Source organism: Aythya ferina, assembly GCF_964211825.1.
Source record: "Aythya ferina genome assembly, chromosome: 1".
In the NCBI taxonomy this organism is placed as follows: domain Eukaryota; kingdom Metazoa; phylum Chordata; class Aves; order Anseriformes; family Anatidae; genus Aythya; species Aythya ferina.
In genome coordinates this window covers 186348403-186365857 of record NC_140296.1, presented here as the reverse complement: position 1 = coordinate 186365857, position 17455 = coordinate 186348403, and the positions used below count along the sequence as shown (strand labels likewise).

Below are 17455 nucleotides of genomic sequence, written 5' to 3'. Positions count from 1 at the left end.
GCCTCCAGCCTGCCACAGGCCCACCAGCCCTGCCGAGTGCTGAGGCACATGGTCAAATGGAGCTCCTCAGGCTCCCTTTACACCACCAGCACCCAGCCGCCACTGCCACAGAGGCACTGAGGCCAGCACCAAGGGAGATGACCCATCTCACCAGGTGGCACACGAGGAGCACAGAATCCATGGGCTACCTCACCCAAATTTCTTTCCACAGATGGCTCTGGGGGCTCCCACAGGCTGTGTAAAGGGAGCCTGAGGAGCTCCATCTGACCATGTGCCTCTGCACTCGGGTAATGCCAGGGACTGTGTGGGGACTGAGGGCAGGGCTGGTAGGCCTGTGGCAGGGTGGAGACGCAGGTGACACCACAAAGGACATGTCACAATGTGGGGGCTACTTTTAGGGCAGCAGCAGGCAGTGCTGCTTCAGTTTGGCCTGAGCCATTGGAGAGGTGAGTGAAGCAGCAGGGGAAAGGCTGGGCTGAGCCAGGGCTGGGGCACAAATGCCAGCTTTCCAGAGGGCTTGCTAAGCCTGCAGAAAAGGCCCAGCTGCTCAGGAAGGGCTTGTGGCTGTCACCACTGGCTCTGGCCACAGTCCCTGCTGCCTCCCACTTCCTTCACCCCTTCTCCTACCTGACCCCAGGGGCCTGTGGCTCCTGCCCAAGCTCCCTCAGCTGCCAGCCAGCCAGCCCCACTGACTGCCTTCTCCCTCATCTCCTTCAGACCATGGTTTCGGCAATTTTCTTCGCCTTGACATTCCTGGGTTTAATCCATAGCCCACAGAAGGTCGGCAACGAACTAGATGCAGCTGCAAATGAGCGCATGCAGCAGCGTGCAGAGGAGTTGCAAGCGTGCATGATGCAGCTGCTGCTGGAAATGGAGCAGAGGGACCAGGAGCACAACTGGGCACATGTGGGAGCCCTGCTCCTATCTGTGCTGCAGCACTGGCAGTTCTGGGCCCTGACCGGAGAGCTTTCCTGTTCTTTATGCTCTGCCACATGCTCATGAAATTGTGTTGTAAGCTGGGCAGCAGAAATGAGAAGGGCATCTCCGGAAGCAAGGAGGATGATGACATTGAGGAAGACCCCAATGACATTCTGGATTCCCATAGATTTGTTAATGGGTACCTGCAGTGTCCAGTGAGGAACCTGGAAGAAACATGCAAGTTGGTGGAGGAACTGGCGGATAAGCTTCTCTGCGTCTGCCAGACGCTTCCCAGGAATAAGTTCATGCCACAGCTGCAGCCACCCATTGGGGTGGGCAGTGCTTTCAGTCCCACTGAGAACGACACCATCTACCGCCTGCTCATGCCCCTGAATCCACCCCCTGGGCATGCCTTCCCCCTGGAGCTGGGCACTGAAAGGGAGACGCTGCTGAGGAGCTCCCGCCTCCACGTGGAGCTGCAGTGCATGTGCACATGGGAGCAGCTGCTGGGGGACGTGTTCTGCTTCCTCCACCGTTCTGAGGACGAGCTCAGACACCAGGATCCAAACCTCCTGGACACTCTCTGCTGTGGCTCCTACCTGGATGTGCAGAAAACAGCAAAGTGGTTCCAAGAGCTGGTGACAGAAGCCTGGGTGACTATGCCCCAGTCATCCCAACTGCAGCTAACGGTGCTGCCTTCCACCCGCTTCTGTAAGCTCAGGCTGACCAATGCCTCCAAGGAAACCCTCTCCATTGAGATCATGCTTGGGGTAAAGCACGACAACTCAGACACCTTCCTGACCTTCAAGTAGTCAGAGGCTGTTGTTAGCAGCAGCATGAGGTGGCCCCAGAGCTGCACTGTGCCAGAGATGCAGTTCTTCAGGAAACAGCTAGGCATGCTTGGCACACCTTCCACCTCAGACATCTGCAGCTCTGTGTTTGTATCCTGTTAGGCACCAACTTTGCCACCCATGCCTTGAAGACATCTGTCATGCACCTCCTGACCACCATCCCCATGGCAAGCATGCACAGGAGGGATTTCCAGCCCCACACCAGCTATGATTACGGTGGCTATAAAGCTGACTGACTGACACCTGCTTGCCACATTCCCCAGAGTTGAGCACGCTGGCCATGAATAACCATTAAGATTTCTGTCTAGAATCATTACAGACTTCCTACAATGTTTACACCCTAAAGTTTCCAGTATATATTCTAATATTTAAATTCAGCTTTACAATCTGTACCTGGAAATAAAGTTTATATGGATAATTATATGCAGATGCACATGAAATATTTGCACAGAAGTGAGCATAAGGATACACATTTAATAATGCTAGATTATGGAAACTTCATTTCTTCAAATGAGAATTTTATCTAACTGAACAGATTTAGGGTTAATGACATTTCATTTTTATGGTCTTCACTTCAGAGTATCAGGTGTATTACAGCAATTTCTGATGGAGTGTGTTATCTTTCAACTTGTTGCAATTTGCACAGCACAGGATAGCTTTTGACTGAAAACTGCATAAAGGCATTCAAGCAAAAATTTGTCAAGTCAAATACCAAAAATAGCATTTTGTCTCTAAAAATGAATAACGGCATATCAGCAATCTGCTATAACAGAACCTTGCTGAGAGTATCAATTTCTACTACATGAAATTAAGAATATATTTCCAAATTTTGTTCATTCTAAATCTACTCATATGATAATCACCATAAAATTCAAAGGAAAAAAAACCTTCATAATTCATAAACATAAATAATGAAAAATCTTTGTAAGTAAAGGATGCTCTAGTGAAATAATATGCAGTTATAACTACGTATCTGACAGTTATAAATAAGAGTTTTTGCTCAAAGAAAACCTTAATAATCTCTTAGAAATAACATAAAGCTAAGCGGAGCTTACTTTTCACGTATGTTGTACTAGAAAGTCAAAGCTATGGCATATTTTGATATTTATGTCTCTAGTTTCTATTTTATGTTTTGAAATTTTCTTGTTTTTTCAGCCCTGAAGTTCCTAGCCCAGAAAGAAGGAAAATTAAACATTCTATGACCTTTCAGTTGTTTTGCCATAAAAATGGATGAAAAGGGGTGAAAACTCAAATAGGATCTCGTTTGTTTGAACAATTAGCTATAATCATTTATTTGTGAAATACCAGGATTCCTTGAGCCTGTACAATTACATTGATATACTCATGAAGAGATCATAGAATCATAGAATATCCCGAGTTGGAAGGGGCCCAAAAAGATCATCAAGTCCAACTCCTGGGTCCCCAAACGACCACCCAAAAAATCAAACCATGTGTCTAAGACCGTTGTCCAAATGCTTCTTGAATTCTGGCAGGCTCAGAGCCTGGGACTTCTCCAGATTAATCTCACAAGACAACCATCCAACACAAGAGGTACAAATACTAGCACAAAGAAAGCAGTTCCATTCTCATTCTACTTTACCCTGGATGACTTCAGAATTCATTGTAATTATAGCTTTCCCCATAGTGCTTAAGATACCCACACTCTTCACAACAGTCCAAACAGATCTGTTTCTCTAATGTTTGATGAGTTCAGCATATATTCCCTACAGTGAAGCCTAGTCACTTGAGTTCATTTGTTTCAGTAAAGTACTTCTGCAAAAACAATGATATCCATCTTTAACACCCTAAGGACAATATTGTATGATAAGATATTATACCTGTGATCGCTATCTATGGATGAGTGAATGATAACAGGACATTATGCTGCTGAAACCCAGCTGCAGAACTATCTCATTTGGCTTTGAAGAATTGTGGTTTTATTTTCAGTAGTTATATGAAGAAAAAAAAAAAAAATCTCTAGTCACACAACACTCCCTGTTCAGAATAAAATAGGCTTTCCTCATCAATAATAAACTCCTTAATTATGGAGGACCAAAGACTCATAGTACATACCCAGAAGGATCAGAAGAAAACAGCCTGGACAGGTTCTTAAAATACTATTTCATCTCCCTGTGCCAAGGCAAAGCCTCCACTAAAAGGAACTTTAAATAAATCACACTGCAGTAACTAGAGTGAAGCCAGATATTTTGAATGAAAAGTACTTAATTTCTAAACACTTTTTGATGCTTTCCTGAGTAAGTGGCAGAACAGAAAAACATCTTCCTACAATATGCTCTATTGTTTGTATAAACCAATTTTGGTATGAGTCAAGGGAACTATTTTCAGCAAATAATTTATTCAGCTAATGTAGCTCCTTTTTGTTCATGAACAAGCTGATTTTTGCAAATCTGTTTCACTGATGTATTTATGCAGCCTCCATTACAACAGTATCAGAGCAAGTCACAGTCTTTTAATACGCATTTATCCTCATAACACACTAATCTACAAAGCTCTACATTTGAAACTATTCTAACATTTTATCAGTGTTAATAGTACGTAGTATCCCTAGTGATGGACAACGACTCCATTGTACTATATGCTATACAAATAGAGAGCAAAGTAATAGTCCAAGGTATCTGTTTTAGGGTGAGCTGAGCCATTTATAGTTTCCCCTTGTACAATACTGACTAGGTGCTATATTCAATTACCACGACATAGGAGTCTAATTTCATTTAGATGGCATGAATTATTTTGCTTGACCTCTAGCACCTGTTCCACTAAAGTGCAGCTTCTCACAAGTAACATCTGCATGTGGTCTCTTACTGACTGTAAGAGAAGTTTGAACACCTTGCTTACACATAGACTCATGCATGCAGACAGGCATGCAGTATCCTAATCTTAACCTCTCTATCCCATATAGGTATGGGGCATGTTTCCATATACATATGGCTAGCAAACTAGGTCAAGTGTCATTTCCTTATATTTGTTTGTTTAAGAAACTGCTGAGTTTGTCTGGAAATTAAGCCATTAGGGAAGTCTAACATGGAGACATCTAAAATCAAACCTTTGATCCTTAACTATGTTATCTCCTACACACATTGAACAACTGGTTATCTAAATCTCATTATTTCCATTTAAGCCAGACTAGAATAGAGTCCATAGCAAATGAGATAAAAACCCACTGTATATTTCTTCTTTCCCAATCAGTTAAAATATTTTAGGCTGCTGAGGACATTATCAAATTTGATATGGCTGCATTTCACATACATTTGAAATACCAATGTCTAAATTTTAATCTAGCTCAAGATAATTAAGTAAATTAATTAAAATATATATGTATTTATGAATGCATAACCAAGATTAATGTTGGATTTTTTTACTATTTTTTTTTAATTATGCCAAGCCTGCCTGAGTGCTAGTAATCATCGGATAACATAGGTCAAATTACAGTACTTGACAGGCAAAGAGTGCAAGAAATCCAGGCTCTTAGACAAATGAAAGGAGACAACAAGTGGTTTGGGAGAGTCTCTAAAGTTTTAGGAGGTAAATTCCATTGAAATCCCCAAGAAATTTGGTTCTGAAACCTGAAATTTTCTGATTTTTTTTTTCTGGATGTCTGCCCAATCAATGTCAATGGACACACATTCGTATTCCTGGTATGTGCAAAAGAATAAATAAATTTGAAGGTGGTAAAGAATTCACGTTAGAAAATGCCATGTTAGCAAAACATCATGAAGTAAAGAAAACTTAGAGAATGAGGCTTTTAATAAAAAATGGAAAAGAATGACAAATATATATATACAGATTTACATCTGAAAGAATTCCAAATAAAGTATAAGCTCACAGAAGCCTAAATTCTGTGATTTTTTATGGAATTTATGCTTTACCTGAAATAGAATTTTATCCCATGTGAAATGGGAGGATCTGTCCTTTCTCACTTCAGTTTTAGCTATGGTAACCTTGCCATTGAGATAATTCAAATGTTCCATCATTGCTGAAGGACTTTAGGAAGATACAAGACACACCTATTGCACCCTACAGTACAGATAAGGTCTTCCAAACTCACCTCAGGAAAAAAATAAAATAAAATAAAAAATCTTGAGAAAGCAGCTTTCCAGAAGACCTGATAAGTGTGTGCTAACTCAGCTGTGCATGTGCTTAAATTGTTGACAATACAAACCAGTCTATGAAATGTCTTTTCTTTATTCATAGCTGACTAGTGGATTCTGGTAGTGGATTCTGTTGCAAATAGCTGAGGGTTAATAGTGTGCATCTTTTAAGATTGTAACCAGTGAAAAGAAAATAAGAACATTACTAAGAGATAAAATAGTAGGGAAATGTAATATCTTTTGTATAAAGATTCCACTGACAACCATTAGCATTATTATCTATACCAACCAGGAAATGACAATTATTTTAGATACTGTTTGACAGCTCTGATTTATTCCTAGAGAACTCTACTTCATTCTCACCAATTAACATAGCAGATCCATAACCAGCCTCAGACATGCCACATCTATTCACAAGGGATTATCTATAAACCATTTATTCCATGTCTGTCCATCTAAAGTAGCAGTATTTTCTGCAAGATTAATGCCTCTTAACATTATTCTAAAACCAGTCACCAAATACTAAAGCCATTCTTCGCTGATGAAAAACTTATAGAAAAGAGAACAACATAATTTGTTTAGCAAATATACCCTTCACCAGCTGCAAACATATCTTCTGTACAACAAATAGTCTCAGATCTCTTAAAAGAAGCTATTTCCCTTCTCTTTCTCCTTCCGCCTCTCCCTGTTCTCCCCCCAACTCACAAAACACACACACACACCATTATAAAAACAATACCAAAGCAATTTGTGGGCAGTAATAGAAAAATGTGGATAACTGCAATTAACAGTAATGATTTGCATTTATATCATCTTTCATCCTGAACGAGTCTATGGTACTTCAAAAAGCTTTTTTCTGTATTAATAAGGTGTCTCACCTAACAAGCCCTCCTTTGATACGGTTCTTGGCTGATTCAGGATTCAGAGATATCAACTCTGTAATACTGAAAGTAGAGAAAATGAAATTCTATCTGCTTGAAACTTTAGGTAGATTTTATTTAGCTTCATTGGCATTTCAGGAAGTCATTTATAGGACCTTAACATAGTTAGTGTCCACTATCCTTTGCTGTTGCACCCCATAACATTTTTAACTGTGGTCCTGCCCACAGAAGCAAAGGCTGACACCCTGCCTTGCTCCCTGTGTAGCAAACATTTCCTGATGTTTCATACAGAAACCCTAAGCAAAATTTGATAACATTGTCTATTACCTCTCCTTGGAATAATGCCCCTATCTTGAGTGGCCATAATTTGGTAGTGAGACTCCAAAAGAGAGTTTGGAGCAATTGCAGATGTCCGCATGGGATCTGTCACACTGCTTTCCACTTCATGGTTTGGCTGTTCCCTCTGTTCACTACATATGACAAGCAGCTTGGAAATCTAGGAAAGTGGCTAGCCTGTGATGACAGCAAGTTTTGCGAGTGGAGGTTTAGGTTAGACATTAGGAAAAATTTATTTACTGAAAGGGTTGTGTAGCATTGGAATAGGCTGCCCAGGGAACTGGTTGAGTCACCATCCCTGGAGGTCTTCAAGAAATGTGTAGATGTAAAACTTCAGAGCATGATTTAGTGATGGACTTGTCAGTGCTAGGTTAAAGGTTGGACCAGATGATCATAGAGCTCTTTTCCAACCTGAATGATTCGGTGTTTCTGTGATTCTATTTCAGTTTTCTCTGTGTTTGGCCAAAGTAAGGAGGAGGTGCCACTGACAAATTATGCGTGCAGATAATGTGTATGTCGTTTTGGTAACCAAACTGAGAAAAATGCAGTGTTTGGAGCAGACAAATCTGGTAGCCCAATATAGCCAAACTTACAATATCTCCATGTCCTCAAGTCTAGCCACTAGCAATGCCGGGCACGTATTCCCCCACATATACCCATATGCACATCATATACATATGTCCAGCAGCACAAATCAACACTGAAATAAAACGGCACTCATACAAACATAATGTCACCAACATCCTTATCTTATTCCTGTCACTGGTAGGTGAGGATGAAGGTTTGTTAGTGAAAAATATGCATTTCTATGCACACATACACTGCACAAATTCCTCCAGCAGTTCAGCTCAGACATTCAGTCTGTGCAGTAACTGCTCCTGGATTCCAGGTCTTCCCATCACTGGAACGTGGACATACAAGTCCCTGAGTCCCTGAGTGGGGCTGCAGCCCCACTCCAGTTGCTGATACTCAGAGCTCCTCATGCCCAGCATGCACACGTGCAGACATACATGCACTATGGACCTATGCAGTAACTAGGCTGGGTGGACACCCAATGCACTGAGTGGCCTCGTGCACAGATGACACATATAGATGGGCCTCTCCATAGATGGTCACAACTTCTGGCCTTACCAGCTGACCCCAAGACCTCATCCAGGAGATGTCCTAGATCTCCTGGTCCCTGTAGTAGCCAATTCCCAGACTTCAGTACATCCAGTATTCAACATAGCCGTATACCCACTCCAATGACTCTTGTTCTCCTCGCCCACTAGTCTGGCTTGGTATTGGTTAGTAATCACATGCACGTCAGCGCTATATCCACATAGTCTTCTTGAAATGGAATCTGCATACAGTAGGAGGATTTTACATGGAGAAGCTGAATGCAGTCCAGGTTAACTTGCACATACACATCTCTATGGGCCCCAAACTGAGAAACAACTCTTCAACGCAGCCAAGGCAGGGCTAGCAAAGCATTATCATACATGATTATATGGCTTATGAATTGTTTCCTTCTTCATACCAGACTATCAGACTTACACTATAAGTCCAATACAGCCCAATTTTGTACCTGACATATTATTGTTACCTTGCCATCACTATACCTACACCTATAAAGGCTATATTTTGATGCAAATTAGCCATTTGACTCACTTCCTATTCAAACAGTTAATATTCATGCTCTGTTATTCCTGTAATTTTGTCCACCACAAGTTGCAGAACAGGGACTAGTTTGGTTACTTTAGTTCCACATCAACAGGGAGAAAAAAAAAAAAAAAAAAAAAAAAAAAAGGTATTTATTTGTCTGCATCTAGTTATTTGCAGTATGTTATCAGCATGCCATTTCCAAAGTGTGTAAAGAAGGGGCTAGACCAGCAACATAACCCTGTTTCCTTTCACATCCAGAGAAATGATGATAAGACATCTGACTACAGCAGAAAAAGAACAAAGGGTTGTTGAACCCATAAGGACAGAGGACCTCAAAGAGCTGTGCTTATAAAAAAATAAGCAACTCTTTGTTCTTCAAGCACTTGTTTTTATGTTCCATTCTAGTTACTACAAAGCCACTTGTTAAAAGAAGACAGGCATGCACTCACAGCTTATTTGGGAAAGCAATCGTAAAACACTTATTCCAGATCAAGCATCCAAACAAGCTCTCCAAACACCTTCTTCATATTTAATAAATGTCACTATTACAGGAACCACTACATTTATTTATAGATTAAATATATTAGCAGCAAAGGAACATGGAAATAACTAGAAGAGAACTCCTGAAAATTCAATACAGAGATCTGTTGTGCACCATTTGGTGTTATGCAACTTTAAATGCGGCGGTTCTTCTACAGCAACTTATTGCATATCCAACACAGTCAGTGGGAAGTAGGCAGAATAGAGCCACTGAAGGCCTCTAAGGAAAGATTTTTGAATTTATCATCTAAAACAACAATCACCAAAAAATCTTTTTTTTTAATGAACACCCCCTTAGAATTTTTTCTTATTTCCACAAATCCACTGTTAGTAGGAAGAGGGATGACAATCAGTCAGGCTCTTTCTCCAAGAAACTGAAAAAGAGAAGGGACAGAAAAAAGAGGAGATCATGCTTTTGTTTTAAAGTATCTACACAGCACAAGCAGGGATGAAAGAAATAAATGGTGAAGAAAGAATAACTAAATCAACCTATTCTTACCTTAGAAAGGTTAAAAATTAGAATTATTGCTAAATACATTGCTTAAAGCTGAAGTTAGGGATGAGATATATCATTCCACAGCTGAATCTCAAAAGGCCATATGTCTGGGCTTATGTATTGTTTTTTGAAGACAAGCCAAATGTACTTCTGTTTCAAGTCACTTTCTATTGTAAATGGTCATCTAGGGAGCTATACGCATCAGCCTGTTGTGATTCCATGAGATGAGCAAGGTCTGGAGAGGTGTCTCTTTTTTGGATCTCAGCTATAGGCAACCAGAATGTCACAACTGTTTCAATGATATTTTAATTCATAGGTGACAAACCTTATAATCGTCCACCTTTTATCACCATCATACCTGACCAACGATCACCTCACTTAAAATATGACCTTGAAATATCCTGACTGCAATTGTTACTAAAATCTGTAATAAAAACGTCCAATCAATTAGCTTTTTCAGCTTTCAAGGTAACACAAGAATTACACGTACTATAGGAAGTTGGTGTTCAAGACTGCATGATAGCACACTGAGCTCTACAGCTACTTTTGTCTAGTTACTGAAATACACTACACAATAAATCCATTAGGCACAAACACTTAAGCTTCTTGGCAAAACTATAAACATCAATTATATAACACATAAAAATGGCAAAAGATTATCAAACAAAATTGAACCTCTGTGTTAAAGTTATGATTCCATCAAGTTACACTCTAGACCAGACAAAATAATTGATATATTTCTGGCATAACAAATACATGTTTTTAGGCAAGTTTGTTCTAACAGCTTCAGCAAAGTACTGAAGTGGAATGCTAGTCTTACTTCTTTTAAAAGTAAAATCTAGTATTTAGCAATATTTAGTATTAGTATGAGCTATTTTTTTAATATCATTAATGAAGATTGTTAACATAACTAATAAAAAGATGCCTGAGTCATCAAAAAGCCACTATAAAGAGGAACTCACTTCAGTTTCTCATATAAATAGTACTGTTGACTTAAATGGAACTATCCAAGCATGTGTTTCAGAAGCGTTTAATCTAAATACATTACATCTAAATTTTCAGTGGTGGTTTGAAAGGAAATAAATAAAAAAATCACATTGATCTTACCTGGACTGAAGTTTGTTCCTAATTCATTGATTACCTTAAAAGACTCTCTCAAGTCACCTGCAGCTGGTGAATTCAGATGATCCTAGTAGGCATTGCAGAGACTTGAAAATCACTCAGCAAGCGAAAACAGACTTTCTACTTCAGAGACATTCTTTAGCATGTCTGTCCAGTTAGTGTATAGTAACATACAAAGTCATTTTCTGTTTGCTTTCTTGCTTTTGGTAGCTACCAGAAAGAAGGATATCAGTACACCTGACATAAACTCTACTGGTCACGACCATGTGATTAGCAGAATACTGACAAGATTACTCCTGTATATTGGTTGGTATCAATGAAGGGAAATGGAATGTCACAACAGTGGGCACACACTATTCACCTGTAACCTAGGATTTCAGTGGAAACTTCACACATTGACAGTCTTTGAAGCTGTCATGAATACTCTATAACACATTCTCTCACTGGCCCTGGACTACACAGGAGAGCATTCACCAAAGCATACAGCACCTCAGCTCCTGCAGCCACCATTAGGATTTCAAAGAAGGCAAAACAAGGTGTGTATGTGCATATGCAGAGTCCATTCCACAGAAACTAGGAGAGAATGGAAGAATCTGCATTTCTACATTTCACATCTTCACATACCTCTACTCATTGCTACAATGAAAGCAATGATCTCATAAAGGAAGATAGTGAGGAGCCTCTGTATAAAGCAAAAAAAGTTCATAAGCCTGTTTTGCTAGTTGGAGTACCCAAACTTGAGGCTAAATCAAAGGTGTAATTGTCTGGAAAAGTGTGAATGGAACAGCAGTTGGCAGCTTTTCTGATTCAAACAACTGGAGCATGTCAAAGCCTTGTAGTAAATGCTCCTTGAAAACCAGAAAACTGAGATTTCATACCTTCAGGTAGTATGTAGGCACTAGCATACATACTATATAACCCAATCCTGCTAGGTAGAGTGTAAAAATACACACCCTACCTTTCTCTTCAGAAAAAGATATTAGAAGGGCTTGTAGAACCTTCTGTCTGAATTTGGACCCAGAGATCTTTTAGCATTGATTGTATATGCCTGTGGTTTAAGGAAAAGCAAAACTGATATTATTCCTTGAGCTGAGACATGCAGTAAAAAATATATTGTTTTCCACATGGAGTAGAGTTAAATTTTGTAACCTTTTGTTATAGAATGTTACATGTCCAAATACTTAGAGAAAATTGGGACTGGAGATTTTAAAAGTTCTGTTCTATTCCTTTTTGTTTACAGAAATATTTTCACATTCCTTGCTGCAATATTATTCAATTTGATCTATTTCTATGAGTCTGTGAAGTGTTTTTTAAGACAAGTGTTTTTATTGATTAATAATACCTGTTTCTTCTTAGTACAGGTAAACATGAATGCTTCCTCTTCTTCAGTGATCTAGTACCAGGGGAAAAAAAAATACTTTGTAACTACTACAGATCTGTGAGAAAATATAGGACAGTGTTTTGCTGATGAGTTTTCATTGCAGTAATATGATACTATCTACAGTGAAATTGTCTTATGAAAATTGATTAAAGAAAGTTTTTTAAAACAATTTTCCTAGAAATAAAGGGATGTTATGAAGTCCCAGGTCATCAGCTGGAAAAAAATAAATAAATAAATTTAACCTGTGGTTTTAGACAATGGTTATAATTGTTTTGGGGCATCATGAAGTTTGTTCTGTACATCTCTTTCCCTTTACATTTCTCCAAGACTTCATTTCTCCTAGACAAGGTCATAAGTTCTAATTTCAACCAATCGGTATGACAGGAATTTCGTGTTCAGACAGAAGGAAAGGACTTGAAAGAAAAGGAGTAATTTCAGATCATTTGAACTACTTCTATGAAATAATTATTTAAATTATTGTATTCATAAAAGATAAAATTCTTAAAGTATTAACTTTACTTTTGAATATGCTATAAAACGTTAAGAATGCCTGAGCCAAGGCTACAGCAAATGTAGCCTTGACTCACAGTTTGGTTATAATTTGAATTATAATATTGAGATAAGAGAAAGTTATAAAGGTAGAAGAAGTCCCATGGTAGCCTAGTTTATGACTTAGAGAGATCATTTAAAACACCATGGAATATTCCAAATGCAGAAGAGCTCCAAGAACTGTGACGGTTCTATTCACTTTTCCACTTCAGTAGAGAGCAGAAAGTATGAGAACTATGAGCATTTCTATAAGCCAAGCAAGGCAGAACAATTTAATTCCTCACAGAAGTCTGGAAAATGTGGTAGCAAAAATTCTATAAAGTGCCCTTTTGATCAAATTCTCTATTTGTGTTTGCTTTATTCATTATACTACAGTGGCATAATTATTTACACCCAGACTAGTTTGTTATGATACCACTGACCACTGTGCTTATAACTGATAGCAAACAACATTTACTTCCAGATTGATTCTGAGCAAGCTACAGTAAATCAGTGATATAAATCATGTTGCAGTGCTCTGAATGCATAAAGCCAAGGCACTCCAGAAGACAACTTATACTTTGCCTAACATACAGTTGATAGACTCTGTAATTATAAGATGGAAATGTACATCATGCAGGGCTACAGGTGCATTAGTGTGTCTTTTTCGAAGAGAAAGATTCTGAAAAACTATAGCAAAAGTACATTGACAGAACTCATACTGACATGCCCTGTTTGATAAGAAACAACCTAGTTAAATTATGGGTGGATAGTAATTCCTGTGTCCGTCTCCTTCCACATGTATAGAGCTGCTCTGCAAGCAGCTTTCACCAAAAGGTTGCAGTCACTCAAAAAAAAAAAAAAAAAAAGACAGCCTAGCAGAACTATTATTTTAAACTATTTAAGCTACCCTAGCTCATTTTCCTTGGAAAAAGGTTAGGAAGAACTTATATGAGCAGTCTGGCAGTCTGCAGGCAGATCTAAGGGGGCAATCATCTCTGACAGCAAAACAAGGAGCTGGGGGCAGTAACCTTTTCCACCAGCAAAGCCATACAGTATATCCATGTCACAAGACTACAGAAAGCTCTAGTGCTCCAGGAATGCAAACCTTCAAACCTTCAGTGAGTAACTCTGAGCAGTCAACAGAAAAAAAAAAACAAATACCACCACTGCTACTGACAAGCAGTAGTCATAATTTATCCTAGCATCAAAAAGGCAGATGGTTCATCTAACAAGAAAAATCAATAGTATTTGTCTTACTTAATGTTGACATTTTTTAAACTTCTCTATATTTGCAGGGCAAAGGCCATCTAAGCTATGCATATTTCATCTACTGGAAGATATGATGACCTTACCATCTTGCCCTTTTTCATCCTTGACCTTTTAAGACTACAGCGAAGGAGTAATCATTATTAAAGAAGGAATAGATATTTATATGAGAGACAAACTCATTTTTTCTCCAATCTGTTACATAATTCTTCCATATATGTATTAATCAAATTTTGGCTCAGTTTACACTACCTAAAAGCACTTTTATATTTGCTTGTTCTTTTATAAATTTGCCAACCTGTCAGTCTAGGTTGCATTCCCTACACTACCAAGTTTATTCCTGAAAAGCTGTAGTTTGTGCATCTCTATTGCCAAATTAATTACTCAGGTTTGGTGCAAGTGATCATAAAACAATATTTACTGACAACTGCTAATTGGCCCATGTGGAGTTAATTAATTCAGACCAGGGATCTGCGGAGTTGATGTGAGTTGCAGTTTTAGTGGTGAGGAGGCCAGTCTCTTACTATGATTGGAGACAAATTTTGACCATTCAGCTACTGTTCAGTTACTATTTCTCCATTTTTTTATTTGCAATACATGGTATAAGCTCATTCCATTTTTCCTCTGTTCTTGCAGCCACCTGAATCTCATTCAATCAATCACTTCTGCTTTCCTTAATTTTCCTCCTCTGGGTTCATTTCCCCACTAATTTTACTCAGCCACCAACCACTTAACATCCCACCTCACCCCTTTTGATGTGTTCTAAATAAAAGGGGAAAAAAAAAAAAAAGTCTTCAGCATCTTTTTTTTGTGATCTGCTGGGAGTTCTTGATTTCATTTCAGAAACATGCAGCACAAAGCAAGGTTTTGTCATAGCTGTTTTCACATCAATTTTGGTAGCTGGGGACTGGTTCTACTAAATGTACAGTGCTGTTTGTTCACATTAATCTCAGAGTGATCTGAAACTCTCAGCATCCAAAGGCTCAGGTACCGACATGACAAATGCCTCTGAAAAAATGGCAATAACAAAATCCTGATCCCCGCTGAAGTCAATAGTTGAGTTTTGCTTGTTTCTTAACCTAAAGCTCACTCCAATTTTTATTTGCTGAGAAAGTCTCCTCTACAATATAAATAGTGACATGAAGACAGAGCATGAATTAAACTACTGTTGACTCTTACATACCACAGCTATTAAACTACAGAATTCAGTGAAAAGATGTCCATAGAAAATGAGCTGCTTCATTACCTAACCTTACTGAAGGACATAATCAATAATGAATTTAGCATGTTTACTTTATGTATCCCTTTAAGACTAACCTACTAACTCAGATTTTGGCAATTTAAAAAAGATTAAGCATAGTGGTGTATTTGATAGCCTGTAAATAGAAGCATTTTTAAAGTGTTCCAGAAATGAACACAATAACTATTTGTACTACTGTAAGTCATTTTGTCTTAGTGTCTGGATTCAAAATAGATCTAAACTATCATAGTTAGTTTTCTTTTGGTTTGGTGAGATTTTGTGATATTTAAAATGCTCTATAGGCATGTTCTGACAAAATAACACACATACTTTCTTCTCTAAAAATATATGTCAAATTTATGTCGTTCTATTATTAAGGTGATTAGTCCTGTAATAATTTCTGAAACAAAAAGCGATTGACCATGACTTAAGGTCATTTATAATACATTCCCTTTGTGAGCCATGCATAAATCCAAGCCCTTAATTTTGCTTGTCTGTTGTCTATTCTTTTAATTTATTTTAAAACAGCTTTCTGTGCCAAGATATTGACCATGAAAAGTTCATGTATCAGTTGATCTATTCACAATGATTTCCTTCTTATAAACAAGGTCTCACAGACATGAATAATACTGTAGCTAATGTGAGCTAGTTAATCCATGCTTAGACTATTCAGGAATGCATATAATAAGAAGTGACTCTGTCTTTCTGTATGTGGATTTCTTGGAGTACCATTTTATTCAGTGTTTTACAGTGCACAGTAATAATAAAATGCATTAGGCATGATTAATTTCCAAGACTGTCATCTACATTTTAATAGGTCTCAGAATTACAGAGAAGAAAAATGACAAAGACTTATGATAGTTAATACAAATTTCAATCTATACACTTCATTTTAAACAATACTCCAGGCTGTTAACTAGGAGTAAAAAGGGTTTATAAGAACAAGCACAATGAAAAAGAACAAGGCAAAGAAAGGCTGGTGCCACGTGAAATATATAGGTAAAACTGACAGAAAGGTACTCTCAGTTCACTAAAAATGGCAATGAAAGCTGATGAATGGCATGAGACATACTTGTCCATACACAGAAAATGCTTGCTCTCTGGTTGATATCAAAGATAGAACTCTCTCACTTAATCCTACTTAAAATGGCTGAGAGAGAGCGTCTGGCCCCTCCAGAGAGTGCTTTAAGCCTTCTTAGGTTGGATGTGTAAGCCCAGTAGGGTGAACCACCCTAGGGAGGTACCAATTACATCTCCACTGACTGCCGAAGGAGTCAACAAGCTTAGATGAGACAGCTAACTCTCAGAGAGCATGTTAGAAGAAATGAATGTCTCCCAGCAAAGGTTTATCTGCATTGCAGATGAGGCTGCTTTCAAATACAGTAAGACATATCTGCTCTAAGTTTAAGTTTACTAGCACAAGATAATAGTAATGAAAAGTTGCCAGTACAGGCTTCCACGTGAGGTACCCTTGCTGGTTGCTGGCCTGCATTCAAGACAAGGTACCACACTGTGCTGATGAGATTAAAGATGGAGCAGGGCTTTTTACCTGTCATATAATTATACCTTTATTCATTTTGGAGACTTGCCTCAAGCACACAAGTGACCTTTTCACCCCAGATTAGCACACACAAAACTTTCTTCACATATGCAAGTACAGTGGCAACTGTTTCTACCTCTTAGACAAGGAAAATGTCAGTCTATAGGAAATCCTGTATTTTACCATCTAGTTCCACCCCATACAGGGATGAAAGTATCAGAATTAATATAACAGAGACTGAAGCAGATTCCTATTTAAATTTACATCCTGAAACAATACAGACACAATAGAGCTACCTAATATCCTCTTAATATGTTTTACTGCACTTTGGGAATAGATGGAATTATTTGAGTCTGCTGTAATATACCTGTACACATCATTTGATGGGTAAGAAGACAATAACTGAGGTAACTAGAGGAATATGCATTTAGAATATAGACAAAATTCTTTGCTATATGTTTTTCCTCAGTCCTCAAGCTAAGAATCATGTATTCATGCAGTTTAACTGATACAAGTAAACAATCTTGTTTCAAGGAAATGAAGCAGCCCAATCATGCCTTTTACTCCTATTCCTCTTATTTTAAATCATCCTGAGTTACT

At 38.5% G+C, this 17455-nt stretch overlaps 1 protein-coding gene across 5 annotated transcripts in view; it reads right to left on the bottom strand.

The window, feature by feature from the left end:
• The window catches only part of LOC311429858 (uncharacterized protein), a 184454-nt gene that overhangs the window by 164822 nt on the left and 2177 nt on the right, over positions 1-17455 (bottom strand). For 3 of the 5 annotated variants that reach the window (XR_014688419.1, XM_084506099.1, XM_084506100.1), the window contains exon 2: positions 12240-12290. Coding sequence is in view for 2 of the 5 variants with exons in the window: in XM_084506099.1 (XP_084362225.1) it covers positions 12240-12290 (51 nt within the window). In the remaining 3 variants the exon portion in view is untranslated. Of the gene's footprint in view, positions 1-9343; positions 9654-10882; positions 10965-12239; positions 12291-17455 lie in introns of those variants that run through there. The other 2 variants (XR_014688417.1, XR_014688418.1) reach the window with 2 other exon arrangements.